Below are 23,669 nucleotides of genomic sequence, written 5' to 3'. Positions count from 1 at the left end.
GGCAGGCCGGGAGCTCGTGCCACTTCTTATCAGACTGAACGCGTAGTATTCGAACAGAGGGAACGCCAAAAATAATGGAAGGCACACCCACAGAGTACAAGCCCGCTTGTGTTATTAACTATTCACGGCCAAGAGTCGTGGCCAATCATCACACAGGATAGCAATGCAGCAGCTTCCAGACAGACAATGTAGATAGATAGATAGATAGATAGATAGATAGATAGATAGATAGATAGATAGATAGATAGATAGATAGATAGATAGATAGATAGATAGATAGATAGATAGATAGATAGATAGATAGATAAAATATAACAACAACAACAACAATAATAATAATAATAATAAAATCATTGCACACTGCTAAATAATTGCACAAAGCCCATAGATCACAGAACAAGGCTTATCCCTACAAATGAGCATTTCTTACTTTAAATTAATCCGTGTGCACCTGAGTCCCCTCTAAGTGAGACCAATTCTATTCTAAGAACTCATGTTAATTTTTGAGCGTCGCATACTGACATGTGGTAATCAGACAACAGACATTCATTACGAATTTGCATTGAGAATTTGCCCCTAGGCAACCCGTCCCTGGGCGAGTAGCCTAAACTGCTATTGTGGTCCCATGGACAACGCGGCTGTCTCCTGTCACATGTTAGACCCTAGGTAAATGATGCACATTTGTTTAACACACAAGCCAGTGAGAGCGGATAGGATGTACAAACAGTGATATATTAGAGCAATAGACAGAGGTAAGTGGTGGAACCCTATATGACCATATTAACTATTTAGAACCTGATCAATGCCCTTCAGTTAACCCCACTAAGCCTTGACGTAGAGATATCCAGTCTGACGAAGTTGCCATCTGCAGTTTAAAACATGAAAGTGGAAAACTGTTCCTCTTCTCAGAAAGGGTGGGTGACTTAGTAGGGCGACACGAGATACGAGCTGCAGCACAACACGTGGAAAAAAAAAAAAAAGCTACACTGTCACTCACGTTTACTTGAATATGAAAGAAGATTTGTCAAACTAAACACAAGCGAAGAATTTGATCTAACCGTTCATTTAGGTAAAATGTATCATATAGATGTTTAAGATTATATTTTACATCGAAGAATGGCGACTGTTCTGGGTGAAACTAGGTGTTGCATTTAATACAGGACAAAATGCTACAAATTTCTGGATTCCCTCTTACACTGAGGACTCCTACAAACACCTTTTGAATGCACTGTAATTAATCATACTGTCCAGGTTTAAATAGTTGCAATCAAAATGGAGTTAACGGCGTCCAAGAACGCCCTAAGGCTATGGTGTTTTGATGAGGCTAAACATACTGTATATTACATTAAAGCAGTGCTGACCGCAGCATGTGCGTAACGAACACGTGGCTTGCTTGTGATGACTGATTTAAGATACTCAGTTTGACAAATTCAAAATAACAACCTGTTTATTTATATTTTAAAGTTTATACAATAAGTCCAAGTTTGGATTTAGTTAGGAAGTTTATAAAATTCTTGGAGGTGACTATTAGCTATATTTGATATATTGTATTGTCAGTAACTTATTACTTTTAGATTTCAGTAGGAATGGCGTCACGACCATACATGGGAGAGTTGAAAAAGCCAAGCGCCGCCGCGTGCCCTGTCGCTGAGGGGCTACCGGGTAAGCTTAATGCAATATTGATGGAGAGGGAAACTTTAACCCGACCTGCTCCGACCGTGTCCTCTTTCACAATCAAGAGGCTTCGCTCTATCCTAACAATAATTACAATTTTATACTGTAATTATTCCTTTCCTGTTAATTATTTAGAGCTCAAACTGACTACGGCATTGTTACCGTTTATGGCGGAGAGACAGGGTCTCACGTGTCCTACAACACACTCATTAAAGGCTGGCGCAGCTAGAGCAAGCGACCACTCGACACACCGCGCGCCTTTAATCAGGCCGTCCAGCAGAAATTTTAGTCAGCCCTTTCAATCCCCGTGGATACACCCTGTTTTCTTACTCTCTTGCCTAGACAATAAAGAGCAATATAGTTGCATAAATATGCCAGAGTTTTTCGTCACCGAGTTTTCCCATACAATAGATTAAGTCTAAACTCTTATTTATTAACATGTAGCCTTCGCTATATTTGGTGTCGATGTGCTACTCTATTTTCTTCATAAATAACAGCATCTAGGTTAATATTTAACTTTAAATCATTTTGTTTACAACACTCCATGACATGCTTTTAAATAATCAATGGCTGTTTTACGTAACATTTTAATCAATATGATAAATATTGTATTTCAGAAGCATATGCCATTAATAGTTCATTAATATATTACATTACATGTGCATGAATGAACCAGTTAGCGATACAATACAGGGTTGTAGCTATAGCATGGCAACGACCAAGGAAAAAGTCCTTTAATTAATTTAGACTATTCATAGGTCATGTTATGATATTATAATTAAAATTTATTTTAAAAGATACCGCCGAATAGTTTTTAGAGTTTATGTGTAGCCAAAATGACAAATCCACGGTTGTCGTGCTAGGTAACTCGGTGACTATTCTAAATATAACTAACCTTTCTGGTCTAAATGTGTGACATTAAGAAATTGCGATGGAAATAAGATTTATCAGCCCAGCATCCATAGTGCGCAGATTATTTTCCCCCGGAAAACATTTCATTTTGTGTGGTCTTCATACTATTTCAAAGTGAATGACAACATGTTTTGGTAAATTTTTGAGGAATTCAAAAGAATAATCCCATCGGCTCAGTCAGCCCAGCTTTACCAGGCCAGCTCCTGTCTGGACCACTGCGCTCTCTCAGATATACCCAGTCCATCTTTTAGTGTTTTTAATTGGACAGAAACAGTTAATGTCAGAAAGCTTGTTTCTAGCAGTCGGTGGGGAGTGTTGAAAATAACTGAGCGATGGAGAAGCACAACATGACGTGATGTGGTCTAAACAGTGCTTTGAGATCTTCTCTTCGGAGTGTTGTGACGGTTGGAGGAAGGAGTACCCTCCCCAGAGCGCAGAGGGAGAAGGGTAGAGGAGACAGGAACTCTATCCGCACTCTTCATATCAACCCTGCACGCCATTTCACTCGCGTCTCCTTACGGCCACTTGCTGCTTCGGCGGGTTCAGTGAACATCACTTGCACAGGTCATGAATTTGTACCATAGCTTCATTTAAAGTAATCTACACACGGAAGACGGATACCGTAAATTAATAAAAAATGTCTAGAAGCATGATCTGCGAAAGGACAGAAAATATCTTAAAACAATCCAGGAAAGTGATTCCAGATTCACTTACGCATTTTTGAGATGAACTAAGGGAAAACATTAAAACCGGGTTACATAAAAAACAAGGTCTAGTTCTGGAGGTCATTGAAGAGATTGGCACATAAATCAGTGACAGAGTAATTCAGAGGGAGACGTTTAATAAACGTATCAGTTGAAAACCAATGTTCTACAGTAACGGTTATATCAGCAGCGTCTAAAACCATGACCCCAATAAATTCCACTTTAGAGCTAGATCAATCAGCTTCTTTCATATTGATCTTTGTCGACTTGACACTCTAAAGTCGCCTGGCGCAACCTTTTTGTTTCGAGTGAAAATAGCGTTTCGATTACTGTTTTTATTAGGAAAAGATTGCTGTACGAGGCTGTCCGTGCTCTGAAAATTAAGTGGTGACATTTTAATTACTGAACATTGATAAAGGAATCTCAGTAATGGCAGTGAACAGGTCTGGCTCAGTTCGTCCGGCCCACGCGCTAATCAAATTGGACTGCTCCGAGAAAGGTCACGAGGCAATAGAACCCAAACCAATGCCCCGGCAGCATCGGGGAATACGACCAGTTAGTGCAATGATTACTACACTGTGTGCCTTCAAGTCGGTCCTTTTTACTCTTTTAGCAAGTTACAAAACAACCAAACGCACGCGCCACGGAGCTGCGAAACGACTGTTCTACCTTTTATTAAATTAGTAACTCAATTAATTTGGGCAACATTGGTGCGAGACAATACCCCAGATCCATCTGTTAATTAGATTGTACACATTTGGAGTAATTTACACTTTTATTACAATTTTACAGAAACCCAGGTCAACGCACGCTGACGTCCAGAGAAGGGCTTTCGATTCGGGTTGTCGCCTGTCACTTTGTCACAAGTTCTCCCCGGAGACCAGCAATGCGAAAACAGGGCCTCGACGCCCCTTTCCACATGGCCAGAGAACATGTGATAATGAGCCCAGTGTAACAGAACACCCTCCCAGATACCCAACTTGTAGTCGCATATCAAAGTAAATGTTTGCGATAAGACCGGCCAACCTACACACTTACCGAAAGCTTTTTGCTTAAATAACGTATGTACAGGAAAGCTGCAAAGTCCGTCACTTTCAGATCAAGAACACATAAACTGGGTTTTCGGAAAGCTCATGTGGAAACACAGCACGTTCTCGCAGCATTACCCGCTTCAGCTGTAGAACTTACTGCATAACCTGCTAGTGTAACATATGCAGATAAATTAAGTCGGTGAATTGCCAGTGTATAAGATATAGAAGACCAGGTCTACATTAATAAATTAATTAGGCTATAGAATGGCAGTGGGTCACTCTTGACTAATGCATTTTATCTGACATAGAAAAAAAAGATCAGAGTAAGCATTAATACGCACACATACAACACCCCCTTTGCAATCAATGTGATACTGAAAAAAAACTTCTGTATGATCTAGACAGCATGAAAGTCCAGAGAAAGCTTAGTATCTCCATAAAACATCCTGCATTGAAAAACCTCTCACAAACACATCAACTCTTGAATAAAAAGACATGCAATGATGTAAAAGTTGTTCTTTGTACTAAGCAGACTGTTTCTGAACATGAAGAGAACAAGCTGACTTTAAACTTTGCTGTATTTTATATTAACCCTAATGTCTTGTTTTAGCCCAAGCGTTTCCTGGAGCAAAGCAATGCTGATACCATTTCAACCGATGGGGGGGCGGGGGGCGCTTGGCGCTTCTCACAATAATGATCAGGCTTTGTTGTTTGCACATACACAAATGGATTAAGATGCATAAACAAACACTTTAAAAAAGGTACAGGATGCCTTTGGATTTCATCACAGAATAACCATTTTCTACTGCAACCATTAAAAGAGCCTTTTAATAGGCTTGAATAAACAGCCTGTTCTTTTATATTAAGGGAATGAAGTGTTTATAAGACACCATCAGCAGACACAAGTTTTTAATGATTTTCATTTACTTAGCAGAACTCTAAGGTGAGCCTCCATAGCAAGTACATTATGCACCAAGGGTCAGTTGGCAGCATTAACAGAAGGCTAAGTGACCTGGTTGAGCCATGCCTACAAGATCTTACAGGAGAACCTGATTCTGCACATCACAAAAATGTTTATTTAAAAAAAGAAAAAGGAGCAGGAGCTGAAAACCATGTTGCTGGGTCTGGAGGTTAAGGATGAAATGTTCCCTTGAAAACAAAATCTTCGTAAAAACACATATGATACATGAACTTCTGGTCAATTAAAATTTGGCAGCAGTTTAATTAGGAATATCTTTTTTTTCCCCCCAAAGTAGATAATTTTACCATAGCACACAAGACTCTGCTACATTGACTCTCATGTTCTTCACTGGAATTGTGTAAATAATAGATTTAAAAAACAACTCTCCACGCATGTAAAATAGTACAATGAATTCTAAATACCTAAACATGTCAAAAACTAATAAACAAAAGGAAAAAATATATTTTATAAAGTAATACTGTACAAAAAACCCCAAACAAATGAAAAAACTACAAATAAGTACATAATGGCTTCAAAACATGTTTAAGTGGCCCATGCAGTATTAATCTAACAGGCAGATGTGGTGGGCTGACGCATCTGTAACATATGAGCCATGTTAGTCTGCAGCTGTCAGTGGTTAATAGAATAGTGTGCAGAAATGATTTACCCCCTGCTGAGGAATGATTACATGCTGGAGTAGGGAGGGAGGGGGGGGATGCATGTGTCTCACACGCTCCTAACAGATAAGTGGGGTCAGCACTTATATTTGAGTCATTTTGTTTTGGTATTCACATACTGGTCTCTAATGTGCATACTTCGACAGAGTAAAAAAAGTGGCTGTAATAACTGCATCTATCACTAATCTCCATTTAAAATATTAGCATGAATATGAAAAATGCTGTGGTTTTGCATCAATGATGGCTCTGAGAGAGATATATATATATATATATATATATATATATATATATATATATATATATATATATATATATATATATATATATATATAATTTCTTTCTTTATTTTTTTTTTTTTAAATCTTTTTTTTTTTTCCTTCTCACCATTTGGTAGTACTGAAGCTCCTGAAGGTCTTGCAGATTAGCACTATGGCAGTAATGTCTACTATGCAAAATGGCCGGTCATTCAGCCAGTGTCCAAGTTAATGTATATATTACCATATTTAGTCACCACTGAAGTATATTAACATGCTGATTCTTTCTAGAGGGAAAAGGTCCTAAGATACTGCCCTGCTATGGTATGCTATCTTGATACCTGTAGCAAATCCTTTATCATCACTGTAGTAACGTTAACTACCCAGGGTGAAATGTGCCATGGCTGAGCTTCATGCTAACCCTTTACATAAGAAGCTACAGCAGGGCTCAGTGTGCCTAGGTCAGTGCTTGGCAGATACTGTTCAGGGTTAATTCAGCCTGACGAACTACACTTGACCTACAGGCAAGGGGAGAGGCAGACGTAGGGGGGGCAGCCAAGTTCGCCACAACACCCTCTGCCAATGATGCCACTCACAGCACTGCCTCACTGGGTGCTGCCATCAAACTAGGACTGTGCCGTATTTGTGCCAGTCTATTCTGTTCTATGAACGGAGGAAAGGGACAACCGTTTAAAGAGACTTTGTTGCTTGCTCCAAATGCATGAATAACAACAAGAGTTTTGGAGTGATAAGACTCTAAGGAGACCATTCTTCTCAGACATTCACACTGTAATCCACATAAGAATTCAACAAACACAGTTATATAGAAAACAAAGCTATAGTTAGAGTTAGAGAGTTAAGGCTACAGGAGCCAGTGGTTGTACTGAAATGCTCATAATCTCTCTCGGGTCATCTTATGGGCTCTGTGGATGGAGTGGGGTAGTTGCCTTCAAGTAAGCTCAGCCGTTTACCCCAATGGACTCAGTGGAGGCTTAAAGATGGAAGGAGAATGGGCTCTATTTCCCATGGGCCCTCATTGTTTCCATGGCTCCTTACATTAGCCCCTGAGCTTGCTGGGATTTGCGGTCCTCCAAGCTGCGACAGACCCACATGGACACGACCTCTGTGTTGCCATCGTCATACTGCATAATAAAGGGATGGTCCTGCAGAACAGAAAGTGAAGAAGAGCAAGGGAGAGAAGTTAGAGATATGGACCAACTCAGGTCCATTACAACTTTGTTGGAGAGATGCACACTGTTTGAGATAGTATTGAAAAATGAGATGGCGTCAAAAATCGAAAGCATTGCTATTCCACAAATAGACAATGGCCAAACAGCAACTATTCTGAGACCTCTGGAGGGACTGGCAGAATTTAACCTCTAGTAAGACACCCACCAGCACCATGGGCAGTGCCGGTGCAGACATGCTACATTGCTCAATGCCTAAATTGCTATTAGTCAGAAGCTTCTGCAGGGCTCATCACTGGCTGGACGGGTACAGACTTACTACAGGGACTTTAATCTTTAGGGACAAAGTGGCAATTACAGATGGTGCTGTTGAAATCAATGGGCCCTTTGCTTACTTTCTTTGTTTGGTGTAGTGTTTCTGGCAGAGGCGCACCCCTAAACTGTACAAGTAGATACCAAGTGAAAGGGAAATGATCGAGGAGCTCCTTAAAATGAAAGCAGAACTGATTTCCAGAGTATGAAGCAGCATGCCTCATAAAATCTATGCAGAAATCTAAATCTTGCTCAAAAATTCTTTAAGAAGTCTCTCCTGAAAAGATTCACCTTTACCAGGAAGTACTTTTCTTAATTCTTTTGTTTCTTCACTTAAAAAAAAAATGTACATTTTATATCACACACCGCCACTGGACTCACCTATACCACGTCATTCAAGATCAACACATTGATTCTCCCTTTTTTCCCACCTCACACACACACACACACACACACACACACACACACACACACACACACGGACGCGTGCATGCACATTCACGCACACATTCCCTCTCTCTCTCTGTCTCTGTATGAGGACAGAGCAGCACCATCAATCGTGCTGTCCTGCTAATGGTGAGCTCTGTCGGTGCCACGGCGAGGTTAATCACTCTCAGCTCTGAGTTCAGGAGAGGCCCGTCCTGAGGGCGAGCTGCACCGGGTGCGTGTCTCATCCATCACCCGGCCCGAGCGTGGCCTCGCCAGCCGACACCAGCTCCGGGCCCAGATGAAGACGAGCAATATGCAGCTCCGCCGCTGAACCCAGCTCTCCGCTGTGACCCCGTCAACCCGGACGTGGGTTTGACCCCATAGAGCGACCGTTTTTACTGACCCAAAGTGGAGAATGGGAGGGCTTTCAGCATGATCAGGAAGAGTCAGAGTCAAGGACAGGGGATAGGACACTCACAGAGGCATGTGAGGAAGAAAAAAAACAAAACAAAACGCATGTGCACACAGTGTCAATGATCATTCGGAGCAAACACGTGCATTTAGACGCATGTTCACGCATAGCTGCACGACGACAAGCTGCAATAAATCAGAACTTCGCCAGTCACCTGCTTGTAGGGCTGCACTCACAGACAGGCCACCCACATTCTCACACTCTCACACACACACCCCTCCACCTGTGTGTCCCTCTCTGTCATGTGTGTGTGTGTGTGTGTGTGTGCACGCGCACGCGCACGCGCACATGTGTGCATGCATGCGCGAGTGAGGAGAGCATAGGCGTGCACGTGTGTCTGAGCATGCCAGGAGCGGCACCTTCATTAATTAACCCGCCTGCTGCTAACATCGCACCCATGTAGAGGAAGTTATTAAGAGAGGAAAGGCAGAATAAATGCTCCTTTAGTTAGGTCATTATCAGCTCCTGCTTACCTCTCTGCCGTCAGATGGAAAAATCTCATTTAAAAGTGTGGCTACATTAATCACAGCGCCATATCAAAGTGATAATCACCTGAATTCTCCATTAAAATAAAACTGCCAAACCCAAGGGAAATCTCACCTTACTCTTTAATTGTTTCGAGTCTGTGATAGGCTTTTTAATCTAAGATTAATTTATGCTATTTTAAATAACTCTACATATGATTAATAAGCTTGAAAATTAAAAGGAGTCTAAAGCAATTATAACAAGTGGTTGGTCATCACCTCATTAGAATGTGTTAAAGAACAGCACTGGTGGAGTGCAATGTGTGTCACTGTGTGCATGTATATGTGTGTGTCTTATACTGGAGCAGGGAAAGAGCATGAGAGAGACACACAGAGTAAGAAAGGTGAATAGGTCAGCGTTATAACTAGGTCTTTGCAGATTTGCATACTAATGACATACTCCCACTGGATACAGAGAGACGTGTGCACGAGTGTGTGTGTATGTGCATGTTCAGACTAGGCTATAGCTCCATGAACGCTGATCTCTTAATTCAACAGTCACCAAGGGAAAGACTATTCGTCTAGATTACAAAAGATCTGGGCAGGCCTACCCAGAGCTGCAGCCAGCACGCCTGCTTGTCCTGTAACTGCATGCACTTGAACAAAAACCCCTCCCCCAAGACACACATGCAACGTTCAGAAGGACAGGGCAGGCTTACCCGTAGCTGTAGCCAGCATGCTTGCTTGTGCTGCAGTTGCATGGAAATAACCCCCCCCCCCCACAGATTACAAAAGCGTGGGGAAGGCTTACCCAGAGCTTTAGCCAGCATGCCAGCTCGTCACACTCGCATGAAAATACCACACACACACACACACACACACACTCTCACACCCCCGCCAATATCCCTCTGGCACAGAACTATTTTCAGGACAATTGAACCAAAGAGCAGCTAATTCACCAACACTCCTTACAATAAAAACCTATGTGAGCCAACCTTTCCCAGAACTGATTCAGGAGATTAAAACACTGATTAGCAGCAGGGCCACTTGCTCTGATAGCTGTGCTCTGACAGGGGTGTGGTTTCTGTGGCCGGGAGGACTGTGTGGAGTCTGTTTCCTCAGAGGGTTGGGGGGTGGTTTGGGGGGTTATCCAGAAAGCCACAACGTTAGCAGGCTAAAAGGCAGGATCGCCCTCGCGGGACTCCTTGCCGTGCTAATGTGTAAACAAGTCATCAGAGCTATGTCAAAGGGCTGCGAGGGCCCTCTCATCACGCTGCCTCAGTCACAGGCCACAGGCTTTCAGCAGGCTGCGTGGCTCTTAAAGGGCTGGCCCCCTGAGGACTGCATCACCTTACACGTGCACGCACACAAGCATGCCCACGAGCACACAAACCCACGCGGAGAGACGCGAACCAGCGCTCTAGTCATAATGCCATCTCGGGGAGGGGGAGGCTGTGTATGTCCCTTACAGATTTCGGGAAAGTGGACAGCCATAGTCCATGATGCAGGGCGGCCTTGTTCTTTTGTTCCCAACTGCATCAACTGCTGCAGCTGGGGCTCGCGGTCCCGCACGCCCCTCAGGGGCCAGGATGCGCCGCTGATGGGTGGGTGGGTGGGTTAAAGGTGCTAAAAAGCTTAGTGACAATGGGAGAAAACCAGAGGGAGGGGGAGATGTCAATCATTGCACAATCACTGTTCGAGCATGGATGACACTCAAGGCGGCTGAGAAGTGTTGAGATTCTAAAAGAGGAACAGGAACTTGCCGAGTCTTATCAAACCTAACCCTATTATGAAGACTCACATGCATGCAGTAGTGTAGTTCCTTGCAAATCTAGCCTGCTATACAGTAATTGCTCACCTGGGTGGAATGCTTTTGACAGGATATGGCGGATCTCTCTTAGGGGAGGTAAACAAAAGGCCTGGACTAATTCACACAAATGCAGAGAGGAAAGAGATTACACCAGCTATCTTCATTGACAAGTAATTTCCAAAAACACTAATAGGGAGATTAAATCAACATTGCTTTCATTCTCACAAGTGATGACAGAAGTGTAGTTCTTTTGTGTTGCTCCTCCTTGGTGTGTCAGATGACACGGTCTCATAACCATACTGCACTCTACCGTTAACACGAACACTCCAGCATTCATGAACCCATACGCACGGATTGTACTGCTGTCCATGGTGCTGAAACAGACTTGGCTGTGCTAACAGCCTTTAAAAACCTTGCTAATGTTCCATCAGCGGTTCTCATTAAGTCCATACAAAAGGGTATCCACAGCAATCACAGAGCTCAGGGTGGGAATTGGACACATATCTTCCCACTGTAGAAACTTGTACAGACTAGAAGAGCGATGAGGAAAACCCAAGTCCAAGTCTGGCAAGAGAATATTACCTGCACTGTCAGAAGAACAAGGGGTGAATAAAAGACATTTAAAGGGAGAGGACAGTTGTAATTATGGCACTTCACGGCCATGACAAATTATGGTGACAATATGGTGTTACAAACAAACAAACAAACCCGGAGTGACAAAGTGGTTTCTGTGCCTCATCTCCAGGACACAGTCCAGGGACAGTATGATCGCTAACTGAGGCTTTTTATAATCATTCATCATCAAAGCCTGGCAAAAATGTGAAGACTGAACGATAAATCGAGGTGAAAACAGAACAAATAGACCTAGAGGTTAGAACGGAAAAACTCACTTGTTTAAAAAACAAAACAAGACCAACCAACCAAGCAAGCAAGCAACCCAAAAATTGGCATGGCACAGGCAAGGAATAGACAATTCCCCCAACTCCCAAAGTGTTGTGTTTGGTTTATAAGGCCTGGTTCCAAAGAGCAGGACACAAAGTACACATTGGCGAGGCAGCTTGCCTGGTTCTCCAAGCTCAGCGAAACACGATGGACTGTGCAGACTAGGCTAAACCACACCCCACTCCTGATTTGTCCAACAACTACTAAAATTAATTATACATTAGACTTTCAATAATATCTGAGTGACGGTCAAGTCTCTTTATACCTGTATTGCTATTGTATGTTTGAACAGGACAAAGAGCATAAAGTCAAAGCAATGGGTCTGTGTTTGCCTAAAATTCTGCTGCTTTTCATCTCTCTCAGTCTCCCGATGTTCTGACCTTCATGTTTCATTGTGTGAAATGACAGCATTGTGAAATTGTGTGAGATCACAGAATCTATAGAATGACCGTGCCCAGTGAATAAGCATGCAGTTAAACTCTGCATACAAAGTCTCATTCCTTTGGCTCTCAGAGCTCTACTGCACCTTCTGGATGTGACCAAGAAGGACGTACTTGAAGCATGGATTGGAAGGTCACCAAAGGTTGTTCTATTTAGGCTGGTTGGGCCAGGAGCCCACAGGTCTCTCCATTATCTAATCTGTGGTGATCTCATGAGTCAAGGTCTCAACACCACCACACTGAATGTGGAGTTAATACCACCTATAAAATTGTGGCCCACACTTAATCACTGATTCCATCATCTCTAATAGAGTTTTGACACGCCACTCTTTCCTCAAAGCTGTTTGTTTGTTTAGGGGAGTAGGAAGAGCCCCTTTAAAAATCTTTTTTAAATATAGCCTAAAGGGCATGGACTCACCATGAGGTTATTGGGAGCGGGGCGTTCTTTAGGCTGCTTTCTCATGCTGTGGAGAGAAAAGAAAGTCCACGGTAAAACGCACACAGCCATGGCTCAGTGGAGAATTCTACTGCTCGTATTTTTTTAATGCACCGCAAAAACAGTACAAGGACGTGAAAAGAATCGGCCATCGCTGTAACATTTAGTCTCACTGATCAGGACCTGCAACTAAGCTTCAACAAGCTTGGAATTCATAATGGTTATTGTCAGTGCTATTAACAGTGTGGTCACCCCTGCTTTCATCCCTGCCCTGCGCCAGAGCCATAGCAAAGCAGCCCATCCTTGTTAGCTAGTGGGAAAGGTAAGTAAGTAATTAGCGGCTCTCCTTGGCACAGATCTACCCAGAGCTGGGGGTAAATCAGTCAAGCTGACCCATATAAGAGATAGGAAGGATTACAGGGACATTGAGGTGCACACAGGGGCTGTTTGGGCCATGACAAATGAAGCATCCCCAAGAACAAGGCTAATAATAGGAGCAAACTCTGGGACAACAGTGCCTGGTGACCTGTTTGTATAAATAAGGCAGAGGGGGGTAAACAACAGCGTAAAACAAGTCCCCGCCCATCTGGCTGTTGCCACAGAGCCCACAGGTGCAGCAGAGGGAGTGAGGGAGAGGAGGCCTGAGGATTGTGGGTACTTGGGGCACAACTAGGGAGGGAACAGAGCACACAAGAGTGTGCCTTTATGGAAGATGGGGCAGGATAGTGTAAATATTTTCATTTGTGTAAAGTTGGGTTGACACTGCAATAGAAACCACATTGTGCAGCTTTGCTAGACTAAACCGGGTTGGCAGTTGAAGGATTGTTCTCGGCTGGGTCAATATGGTCTAGTTTTCAGGAGTTCCCAATGTTTTTTCTATAATATCCCAACATCTTAGTTGCCTGTAAAGAAGACATTCACTTTTATGTTAACACAGGTTTACGACTTCTGTGGCACATCAGTTGGTAAAAATAATGATGATGTTCCTGTGTGTCCTGAATTCTAAACTGTTACTATGCCAATCTGGTCTAATAGGCAAAACAGTGGATCATCGTCAACACAAACCGAAAAGCAGTATGTCGACTGAACTGAACTTCAACCACTGAAGCACGTTTGACATGTTTTCAATCACACTGAAATCACATCCACTCACTCACCACTGTGTTATGAAGTCTACAAACTTCTCACTGAAGTGACCAGTGGGTAGCACAGGGGGATCCTGGAACATACAGATGAATTTGTTAGAAAACCGAAGGTAAAAGGACAGAAAGAACATATGGAATACAAAAGATCAGAAGAACAGAATAGAGACAAAAGAAAAACAAAGACCCCATCTCTAAAAAATGTGTCAGATATTTTATTTTGTTACATTGCCATTGAAAAAAAATCAATACAATAAAAAAAAAACCCTGCATGCTGAACGGGGGATATGCGTCCTTCAACTAGAGGGTCCTGGTGAAAAGCAGGTTTATATGAACATTTCTCAGCACCTGAACCCTCTTTTGTTAGGGAGAGTACAATGCCAAACGTTGTCCAACCACGATTACAACAAACCCCCGAGGCCATGAATGAAAAGATAGAGGAAGATGGCATGGAGGCACATTAACAGGACAGCAGCCCATATTCACAAGAGACAGAGGAAGAGACAGAGAGAGAGAGAGAAAGAAGTAAAAGTGGGTCCACAGAGCAGGTAGACGCTCAAACAGAGTAAGAGTCTAATAAAGATCAAATCAACTTTGACAGACTTTAAAGAAAGCTGGCCAAAATCATGATCAGAAACAACTACCCAACCAAACACTTACAGTAATATGGCTTTCACAAGAAATGTACTTTTTGTTCCTGGTATAAAGTCTACCTTTTTTGATGGATGACATTCTAAGGGTACTTATGTGATAGGGGACTTATTGCAGACCAACACTATGATGTCTTTTCAGCAGCTACAACAAAAATGTGATATTCCAAAGCTGGATCACTATGGCTTTTCTCAAAAATTCTTGATTATACAACTACTCAATTACAACCATTACTGGACAGCCCCTCTGTACAGCATCTTTATTCAATATCACTGGTGTTATGTGCAGTCTATACAGCATCTTTTATACTCCTATAGAAAGTTTCTTTATTAACACAAGTGCAGCTCATTTCATCTCAAACTTTTACTCATTTACACTTTCTCAGGGTCCACAGTACCAGGAAGTGGTGTGATTGGCAGATGAGAGAAGGACTTTGATAACATGACCAGAGATTACAAATGGTAGCCGGCTGCCGAGGCCTCGACAACTACTTGTCTTTGTATATGACTTAGGTTAAAAAAATGTGGTATAGACTGCATACAACACCAATGATGATGAATAAAGATGCTGTATAAACTGCATATAACACCACTGATAATGAATAAAACTGACCACAGTATTTCAACTGTGTGTGTTAAATGCAGTACAATTTTAGGAACATGTTTTCATTACTCTTGGTAAAGAACACGCATATCAAGATTCTAGAAATTCATTGCTCAGGAAACTGGCAAAATTCTCAGCATAAAACTAAAGAGATATCTGGTCTCATTTCTACTGGTGCTTCCCTCCAAAATAGCCTTCCTACCTTTGATGCATCATAAACTTCTTGTCAAATGACTACTCCTGGCTAGGAAGTGTATTCCCAATAACAGGCTAGGAGAGACTCCCTTGTCTGTTAGTCCATGGTATAGGGGGATATTCAAAATACTTCCTCACAAGCAATAAGCTTCAGTGATCAAAGGCAATTACCTTTCGTTTATAAAAATTCAGAGGCCTGTTAAGAGTATTTGCCTTCCGATTTCATAAATATTAAACTAAATGGTCAATATTCCTTAGAGTGGAAGCCACTAGTAAATCCAGGTGGTATATAACTGAAAGGGGTTTGATGAAGGGAAGTGCAGTATGGAGAGTTATACTGTATGTGGTAAAGTGTGCAGAATGTGAATTTGTTATTTTGTTACTTTTTTTTTTCCTCTCTCAAGGATGCTCCTGTTTCATGTTTTGCTTTGTTTATAACATCTACTTAACTGTATTTAATCAATTGTGTAAAAATCAAAAATTAATTAATAATAATTTTAAAAAAGAGAAACTTACAATTTAAATGAGATTTTAGGAAGGAGTGCTAGGATGCCATGATCAGCTTATTTGAATAAATGACCTTCTACACTAATGACTGACATTCAGTCTGCTTTCAAAAGAATATGAAAGTGCAATGGTTATCTGAGAGCGAACGATGCGATGTAAGAAAAAAAATAGCATGCACGTACAATGAAGACCGTTTCATACAAAAAACCCCCAAAACATTTTAAAATAAGAGTGAATGGCCATGGCAGACAGAGCACTTCAAGAAGAGGTAAGAGGAAAAAGAGCAGAAATATTAGTTACAGGGAGGCAGTGGTTGAGAATACTGTAAGAAACACAAACATACCTAGAAACTAAAGACTAGGAGAGAGGGGAAGGAGGGCAAGAGAGAGTGGAAGAGACTGTTCAAAAAGAGAAGACATAATAGTCATTATTACTTGTGAAATTAAATGCTAACTGCTCTGTAGCAGCAATCTCATTACAGACCACACACACACACACACACACACACACACACACACACACACAATGTAGAAGTCATTCAGTCAAATCACAGAAAAGTGGATTGATCTCACTGGCTATTAAAAAGCCCTTTGGGCTCCTTTCCTTTCCTCCCTTCTCACTCACCCTCCCCATCTCTCCCTCTCTGCCCTGTGTTCTGGGTGGGCTGTAGGAATATGATGCATGCACCTATTTAAATTAACAAAGCAATAAGAGTTTGTGATATGCTACTGCTCAAGTGAGTTGCAGCCTACCGGAGCAGCCATACATCATTACACAGCCTGGGCATACAGCCTGGAGGCTTTTACACACACACACACACACACACACACACACACACACACACACACAGAGACACACACAGAGACACACACAGAGACACACACAGAGACACACACAGAGACACACACAGAGACACACACACACACACACACACACACACACACAGAGACACACACACACACACACAGAGACACACACAGAGACACACACAGAGACACACACACAGACACACACACAGACACACACACAGACACACACACAGACACACACACAGACACACACACAGACACACACACAGACACACACACAGACACACACACAGACACACACAGACACACACAGACACACACAGACACAGACACACACAGACACACACAGACACAGACACACACAGACACACACACACACACACACACAGTCCCTACATCAGACAGCCTGGAGGCTTACTTAAACACACACACACAAATACAGAAAAACCCTTGCACAGAGATGCACACAGAACAACGCACATGCAGTTGCTCACACACACACTCACACACACACACACACACACACACCTCTACATGACTGGCACTTTGATGTGGCTGCAGTAAGATGAAGACGACGATGCTGATGATGAAAGTACTAGCGTATTATGCGCCGCTGCCATTATCCACCACTACAAACGTCCGGAGACCCGGAGCCTCGCTCTCTCCACAATACCAGCAGTAAATATACATGTAATTGCCCGCCAGCAATTATCAGGCGAAATTAGATCCGTAATTACAGCGGTGGATTTAAGCAGGGAATCTTATTAGGGACATCAGCTCTTGTCAACACACGGACAGAGTGGAAGAATAAAAGACACGCTGTCCACATGAGGTGCTGGGCACCAGCGAAGCCTGCATGCCACATCCCAGAATGCACCGAGGCCTGCCCAACATGACAAACAAACGCATCTAAAGAGAGAGTGAGGGAGAGGGGCTTAGAGACAGATAGATGCAGGCACCGAGAGAGACACAGGGAGAGAGATCAGTAGAGAGAGAGAGAGAGAGAGAGAGAGAGTGGGAGAGAGACAGAGACTCAGACAGAGGACAAAGGGCGGCTCTTGTATGCATTACCTCTTTTAGCTGTTTATTCACCCCTCACCTGAGCCCCATGAGACCTTGCAACTAATTACTTATGACTCTCCATGGCAACACAACACATGCACAGACACAAACACATAGCACAGGTTAACACGCATATCCACATGTACACGTGTATGACGCACGGGCGCCCACATACAAACAAACTCAAATATTTATCTCGCTTATCTAACTACAAGGTTCAGGCTATTTGCAAAGCTAAATAATGCAACCTTTGCCTTTACTTCGTTGATTTTTGCACCTCCCGCAGACACCCGTTTCTTTTCCATTCTCCAATCCACATTCACCCCTCTAGGCTCTCTAGAGACTCGGCTCTTTTGTTGCTCTCCCTCTCTCACAGATAAGTTTTCCCATACTGCCTCTCACTCTCACCTCATCTGCCTTTCCACTTCTTTCCTCCTCTTTCCTTAAGCCAATCAGGTGCGCTCTCTCGCTCCCTCTCTCTCTCTACTGGATTACGCTTTTAAAGTAGGTCCCACAATGTCCCTGCCAACCCCCTGTGTCTCATTCAGACACTCTCTTAGACACACTCACACTTGGTGCTGTAATTTAGTGGATGCCGTGTGTGTGTTGGTGTGTGTGTGTGTGTGTGATAAGGCCTTGGTCAGCTGAAAGTAGGCGGCGGTAGCAGAAGCAGTGTACCCTGGCCTCGAGGCGCTGTAGGGAAGGACATGGCAGAAAATAGTTTGAGTGATGCCTCCGCCGTTTGAGTAATGAACAGTTCAGCTGGGTCAACCCATTACACCAGCCGCCGCTTAATTATTAATTACGCCCAATCTATAAGAGAAAGGACAAGTTCAGTATGTTTAATGTGTGTTTATGCTACACCCGCCTCACTACACCTCCACCGTGCTATTAGCATGTGTCAGTGAGCTGCTCAAGCAGAAAGAGAGGTCTCTCTCTCTTTCTCTCTCTCTCTCTCACACACACACACACACACACACACACACACACACACACACACTCTCACTTGCAATTAACCAAATTACTTAAACCCTCACACGGATAAGACAAAACACATTTAATATTTGTGTATTTTTATAATCTTCACCTTCATTTGAGATGGGAGAGGTCAGAGGGAAATTTAACGACTCACAGCACACTCAGTGCAGGACGACCTTTAACTAACTCTACATCTTGCGTCGGCAATCAGTATGTCAGAGATGTAATGTAATTGTCAATAAAGGGAAGTGATAATCAAGGGAACTCCTCTACTAACTACCCCATCACAATAATATCAGAAGCAGGACAGGACACTGCCTCCATATGCAGTATACTGTGGTACCTGACCTCAGAGTGCTACCACAGCTGCCAGACACCCAGCGCTCTGGGGAAGAGGGAAGATTTTTTCCGCCATTCTGCTTGAGTGAAGGGTGCAATCGCTCTGGCGCAAACTGGCCAGAACCAATCAGGTTGTACGCTTGCAGGCTGCTTGGTGTGGTGTGGAAGAGGAGCTCAATCCAGCCAAGCCCACGTGGAGTGTAGAGCATCTGTGCAGACGCTGCGCTGGGAGAGACGGGCCTCTCGTCTTTCAGCCCAGCTAGCACAGTGAGAGACAGGGGTGAGGAAGTGTGTCAAGGTTTCGGGTGGGTGTATTTTAGTGCCTAGTGCAGGTCAAGGTTAATGCAATACTGCACAGCCTCAGCGCTCTGTAGCCCGGTCATGCTACATTACCCGAGCAAAGTGTGTGTGTGTGTGTGTGTGTGTGTGTGTGTGCACGCGCTTGCTGTGCCTGTGCACGCTCGGCGCGTGCGAGAGTGCAGAAAGAACAGTGAAATGGAGACAAAGTAAAATAGCTGCTGATAAAGAGATGGGGAGAGAGGGAGAGAGAGAGAGAGATAGACTCAGAACCTGGAGACGCCAAGCACGAGAGAGAGTGAGTGAGCAAGAGACAGAGAGACTCCAACAAAGAACCTGTCAGGCATTAAAAGCCACTGCTCACTCACCACACACACGAGCAAGGCAATTTAAAACCAGTCCAGCTGCATCTCAAATGTCAGCTGCGGTTTGGGCAACCTAACCCCAGCCCGGTAAGCTACTCCAGCCCCAGGCTTCAGCGCGGCCTGCTGGCTCCGCTCCCTGCTCCACACCGGAGCTGATCTGCTAAAGCACTCTGCTTCATTAGGAAACAAAACAGCGGCCTTCCGGCCCATTAGCCGCAGCGCTAGGGACGCCGGCGCGTCGGAAGCGGACTCACCTCATCAACGATGCACTGCAATAACTGGAGAGGCTGCCAAGAGGGTGGGGGGTGGAGGGTGGGGGGGGGGAGACGAGAGGAGATTAGACCCATCGCCTTACAGAGCAAAGGAAATGAAATCAGCAATGCAGCAAAAACAGGTAGCAATCCCGATTAATCAAAGGCGCTCAGACAGGGGGAAGCCATCGGATCTGGAATGCTCTATTATTTCTAATGGCCTGGTGTCGGAATGTGGGGCAGTTAAGCGCCGGTGCATTGTTTGTCGTATTAGCTTTAGAGGTGGGCAACCAAGCGGTGCAAAGAGGCGACTATCAAAAGAAATAAAGAAGAGGTCGCCTTCATCTAAAAGAAAAAAAACAAAAAACAAAAACAAAAACAAATAAACCTCAAGTACTTACCATTAAGGACCCTTGGTTTTTCTGAATCTGCAGAAGGAGAAATAAAGAGATGAAGGAACAAAAAACAGAATAGTGAGAGCAGAACGGCGATATGTAATTAGCATGTTATAATCACAAGCATCGCACGAAGACACGTTCATGATGGCTCGGGGTGCAGGGAGGGGGAGTTCATGAAAAGGGGGGGTGGGGGGGGGGTTCATGAAAAGCCCTGTGGCCACTAGGGGCCACGACGTGTTAACAGCATTTGCATAATGAAAATACACAAGCACTAATAGGCCGATCTCGGTTTAGTGGGCAACACCAGCCAATCCTCATGCTGCCTGCAAGCTGCATGGAGACGCCGGATTGGAAAAGTGGCTGCGTGACATGCATCTTAAACAGGAGCAGGGTCTCGGGCGTAAACAGTGCACATGTGCGACACGTCAGCTGATGGACAAGCTCAGATAGCTGCATATCGTAAGCGCAAGAACCTCTGACGGATCAAGCTCTCTCTTCACTCCCGTTACGATCTTAGAATTACTACTATCATTATATGGCACAAGCATTGGCATCTATACTTTGCTGTCTACGTTTTGTCCAAGATTCTAATTGGAGCCGGAATAATCAAGTAAATATGTGATTGGATGCCTCAAACAGTACACACTCAGAAAACACTCTTACAGTACTCAAAACACTCATACAGCTGAGGGCTATGTGAGCAATGTGATCAAGTGTTGTAGTTACTGAGGTTATCGTGGCACAACGATCTCTGTAAGAGACTAATCCCATTACAGTACAGAAGATGAGTCAGTCGCCGGAGCCTGGTCTGTTCGGGGTGACGGCACACCAGCTGTCTGCAACGTGTGTGTGCATGTCAGCATTTGAGCTGAGACAGCATTTCTCAGCCTGGCAGAAAGGCCATCCTGATCCCATCCTATGTGTCTGCCCTGCCTTCAGTGCCAGTGGAAGGCCAAGGGGCCCACATCCAGGCCCCACGTACTGGCCCTGCGTGCTGGTGAGGCACTACTGCAAGTGAGTCACTCTACACACTGCTACATACTGCTGTGCACCTTTTAAATACCCAGAGACTTGATGTGATGCACCACAATGGCTTTACTAACATGGGCTAAATCAGGATTTAAATCTCAACACAATGTAAAACAGAAATGAAATACAAATAAAAAGAATAAATAGGAACAAATAAATTTTAAAAAACAAAACTGAGTGGGGAACGGATGACCAAATTGTTTTTAACCATTTAAATATGACCAGTTAAATGTTTTCTGCTAGAACAGACTCAAACTTCAAACCGAGGCTTTGGAAACAAAGCAATTTTGTACAGTGTGCTCAGATGAATATGGAGGGAAAAATGATCCGAAACAGAAACAGCCGGAGAATACAAAGGCAACAACAAATCAATCAGGGGAAGCAACGCCGGCGGCTGTGTGCACATGCCAGCGAGTCTGCAGTCTTCAAAGATTCTCCGAGCGAGCCGTCGAGAGACGCCATTAACTCCTGACAAAGAATGCAAATTAATCCCAACATGGGGTGAGACGGAATTAAAGAGTCTTTTATAATCAATGACGAGACAGGAGAACACGCGCACATTGGGAAGGACACGCACGCACACACGCGAGCAGAAACGGAGGCAGGTCACGGCGAGTGCTGAGTTCTGAGTTAGGAACCTGAAGCTTCTGTCCTTCAGGAATCCTAGTAGGCAAAGAAGCATTGCATGGGTGAAAGTCTGCATACGTTAATAGAAAAGTCTAAGGGTATTTGTGTAAGAGTGACTGAGTGAGAGAGTGTGTGTGTGTGTGTGTGTTTGTGTGTGTAAGTGTGTAAGAGAGAGAGAGAGAGAGAGAGAGAGAGAGAGGGAAAGAGTGAGAGAACATGTAGATGCATGGGCTGCAGTAAATGACAGGCCAAGCCCAAGGTAGTGTGTGTGTGTGTGTGTGTGTGTGTGTGTGTGTGTGTGTGTGTGTGTGTGTGTGTGTGTGTGTGTGTGGAGTGGGGGGGGGGGGGGGGGGCGGGGAGTACTATGCTCTGTGCGATGCCTGTAGGTGAAGAGTCTGCAGCACCATATGGAGCTGTGAAAATTAACATCAAGAGCAAAAACGCAGTGGCAGCAGGAGGTCCTGTCTTTCCCTCCACTCTCTCACACTCTCTCCCTCTCTGATTCGCTCACCCACTCCTTCCCTCTCAAACTCTCTTTCTCGCACCCCCTTTTCTGTTTTTGACCTTTTCCTCTCTCTCCAAATGAAATTTAGAGATGCAGGAGCAGAACTGGAGAGAGGGTGTGGGAGGGGGAGAGATGGGGGAGGGGAGAGAAGGGGATATTAGAAAATGAGAGTAATAAATTAATGGGGTGTAAAAACACAAAGAGCTTCATTATAGTGCCCGTGGCTCTGTTTGCCAAGAAAAAAAGTTCCTACACATTCAAATCCCCATTTGTCTAATCATGCAGAAGATGACGCTGCCTAAATGAAGCGCGAGAGAGAGTTCTAACAACGCATTACGAGGTTGTGGACATGCCACTGGGGTGTGGCATCAAACTGACGCAAATGATTTTCACCCAACAAAAAGGGTTGCTTAGCAGGAATCGGACCATTAAAAACATCCTATGTATTTTCTGGAAATCGCACAATCTAAAGCATTTCCTCCCATGCTTCCGCTACAGGCCTGTTTATACAAATAATGAAATAACCCTATAACTTTGCCCCAGCCGCGTACACTGTTTACACGACCCTACAGAACAGTCTGCAGGTAATTGCACAGTGAAACAACTTGTGCTGTTCTGGCACTTTATTTGAGCACATCACATTATCTTGAGTATGAGGTAAGAACAGAACACCAGCTTTAATCTGATGGAGTTTACATCCTGCTTGTTCTGGATTTTTTTGGTGAAACTCAGTACGCACACTCAGATCCAGCTGGCTCAGTGATTCTCCCATGGCTCTTGAACTCTGTTTTGGGTACTCCTCACCAGTGTTGTCCTTAGGTTGTTTTAGAGCTATAAAAATGTTCCTGTATCTTTCAGATTCATCCTGCTGCGGCAGCCGTTAGCTGCGTGGCCAAGCGAGTCAGATCCACCGGGAGCCCCGCTTTCTGGTGCCACCAGCACGGACCAAGCCATGTGATTGAAATCGTCAGCTGTTCCTGGTTTCCTCTTCACTTTTCTCATTCCATCACTGAAGTGTTTTCATCTCTTCCAGCCACGGGACACCGTACGAGAATCCCACAGCCTCACTCATGTACTTGTTTAACAAACTCTAACTTGGCTTTTGCATTCTTGAGGCACTGGAGTTGTTTGCATCTCCAGGCCGACCCTCTGAGTTCAGCTGCCTTGAATGGTAGTCTGTGACACGTGGATGCTGTGTACAGGACA

General features: G+C 43.9%; 1 protein-coding gene across 1 annotated transcript in view; it reads right to left on the bottom strand.

Annotated features, from left to right (window-relative positions):
• Positions 1 to 6,314: 6,314 nt before the first annotated feature.
• map2k5 (mitogen-activated protein kinase kinase 5) overlaps positions 6,315 to 23,669 on the bottom strand; it is a 43,411-nt gene continuing 26,056 nt past the window's right edge. Inside the window, exons 18-22 of the mRNA XM_035520916.1 lie at positions 20,306 to 20,332; positions 19,908 to 19,940; positions 13,863 to 13,924; positions 12,688 to 12,733; positions 6,315 to 7,376 (exon numbers count right to left, since the gene is read on the bottom strand). Coding sequence (XP_035376809.1) covers positions 7,266 to 7,376; positions 12,688 to 12,733; positions 13,863 to 13,924; positions 19,908 to 19,940; positions 20,306 to 20,332 — 279 coding nt within the window. The 3' untranslated portion in view covers positions 6,315 to 7,265. The remainder of the gene's footprint in view (positions 7,377 to 12,687; positions 12,734 to 13,862; positions 13,925 to 19,907; positions 19,941 to 20,305; positions 20,333 to 23,669) is intronic.

Source organism: Electrophorus electricus, chromosome 21, assembly GCF_013358815.1.
Source record: "Electrophorus electricus isolate fEleEle1 chromosome 21, fEleEle1.pri, whole genome shotgun sequence".
In the NCBI taxonomy this organism is placed as follows: domain Eukaryota; kingdom Metazoa; phylum Chordata; class Actinopteri; order Gymnotiformes; family Gymnotidae; genus Electrophorus; species Electrophorus electricus.
Note: the sequence above shows the minus strand (reverse complement) of the source record. Positions and strands in the feature narration are given on the sequence as shown.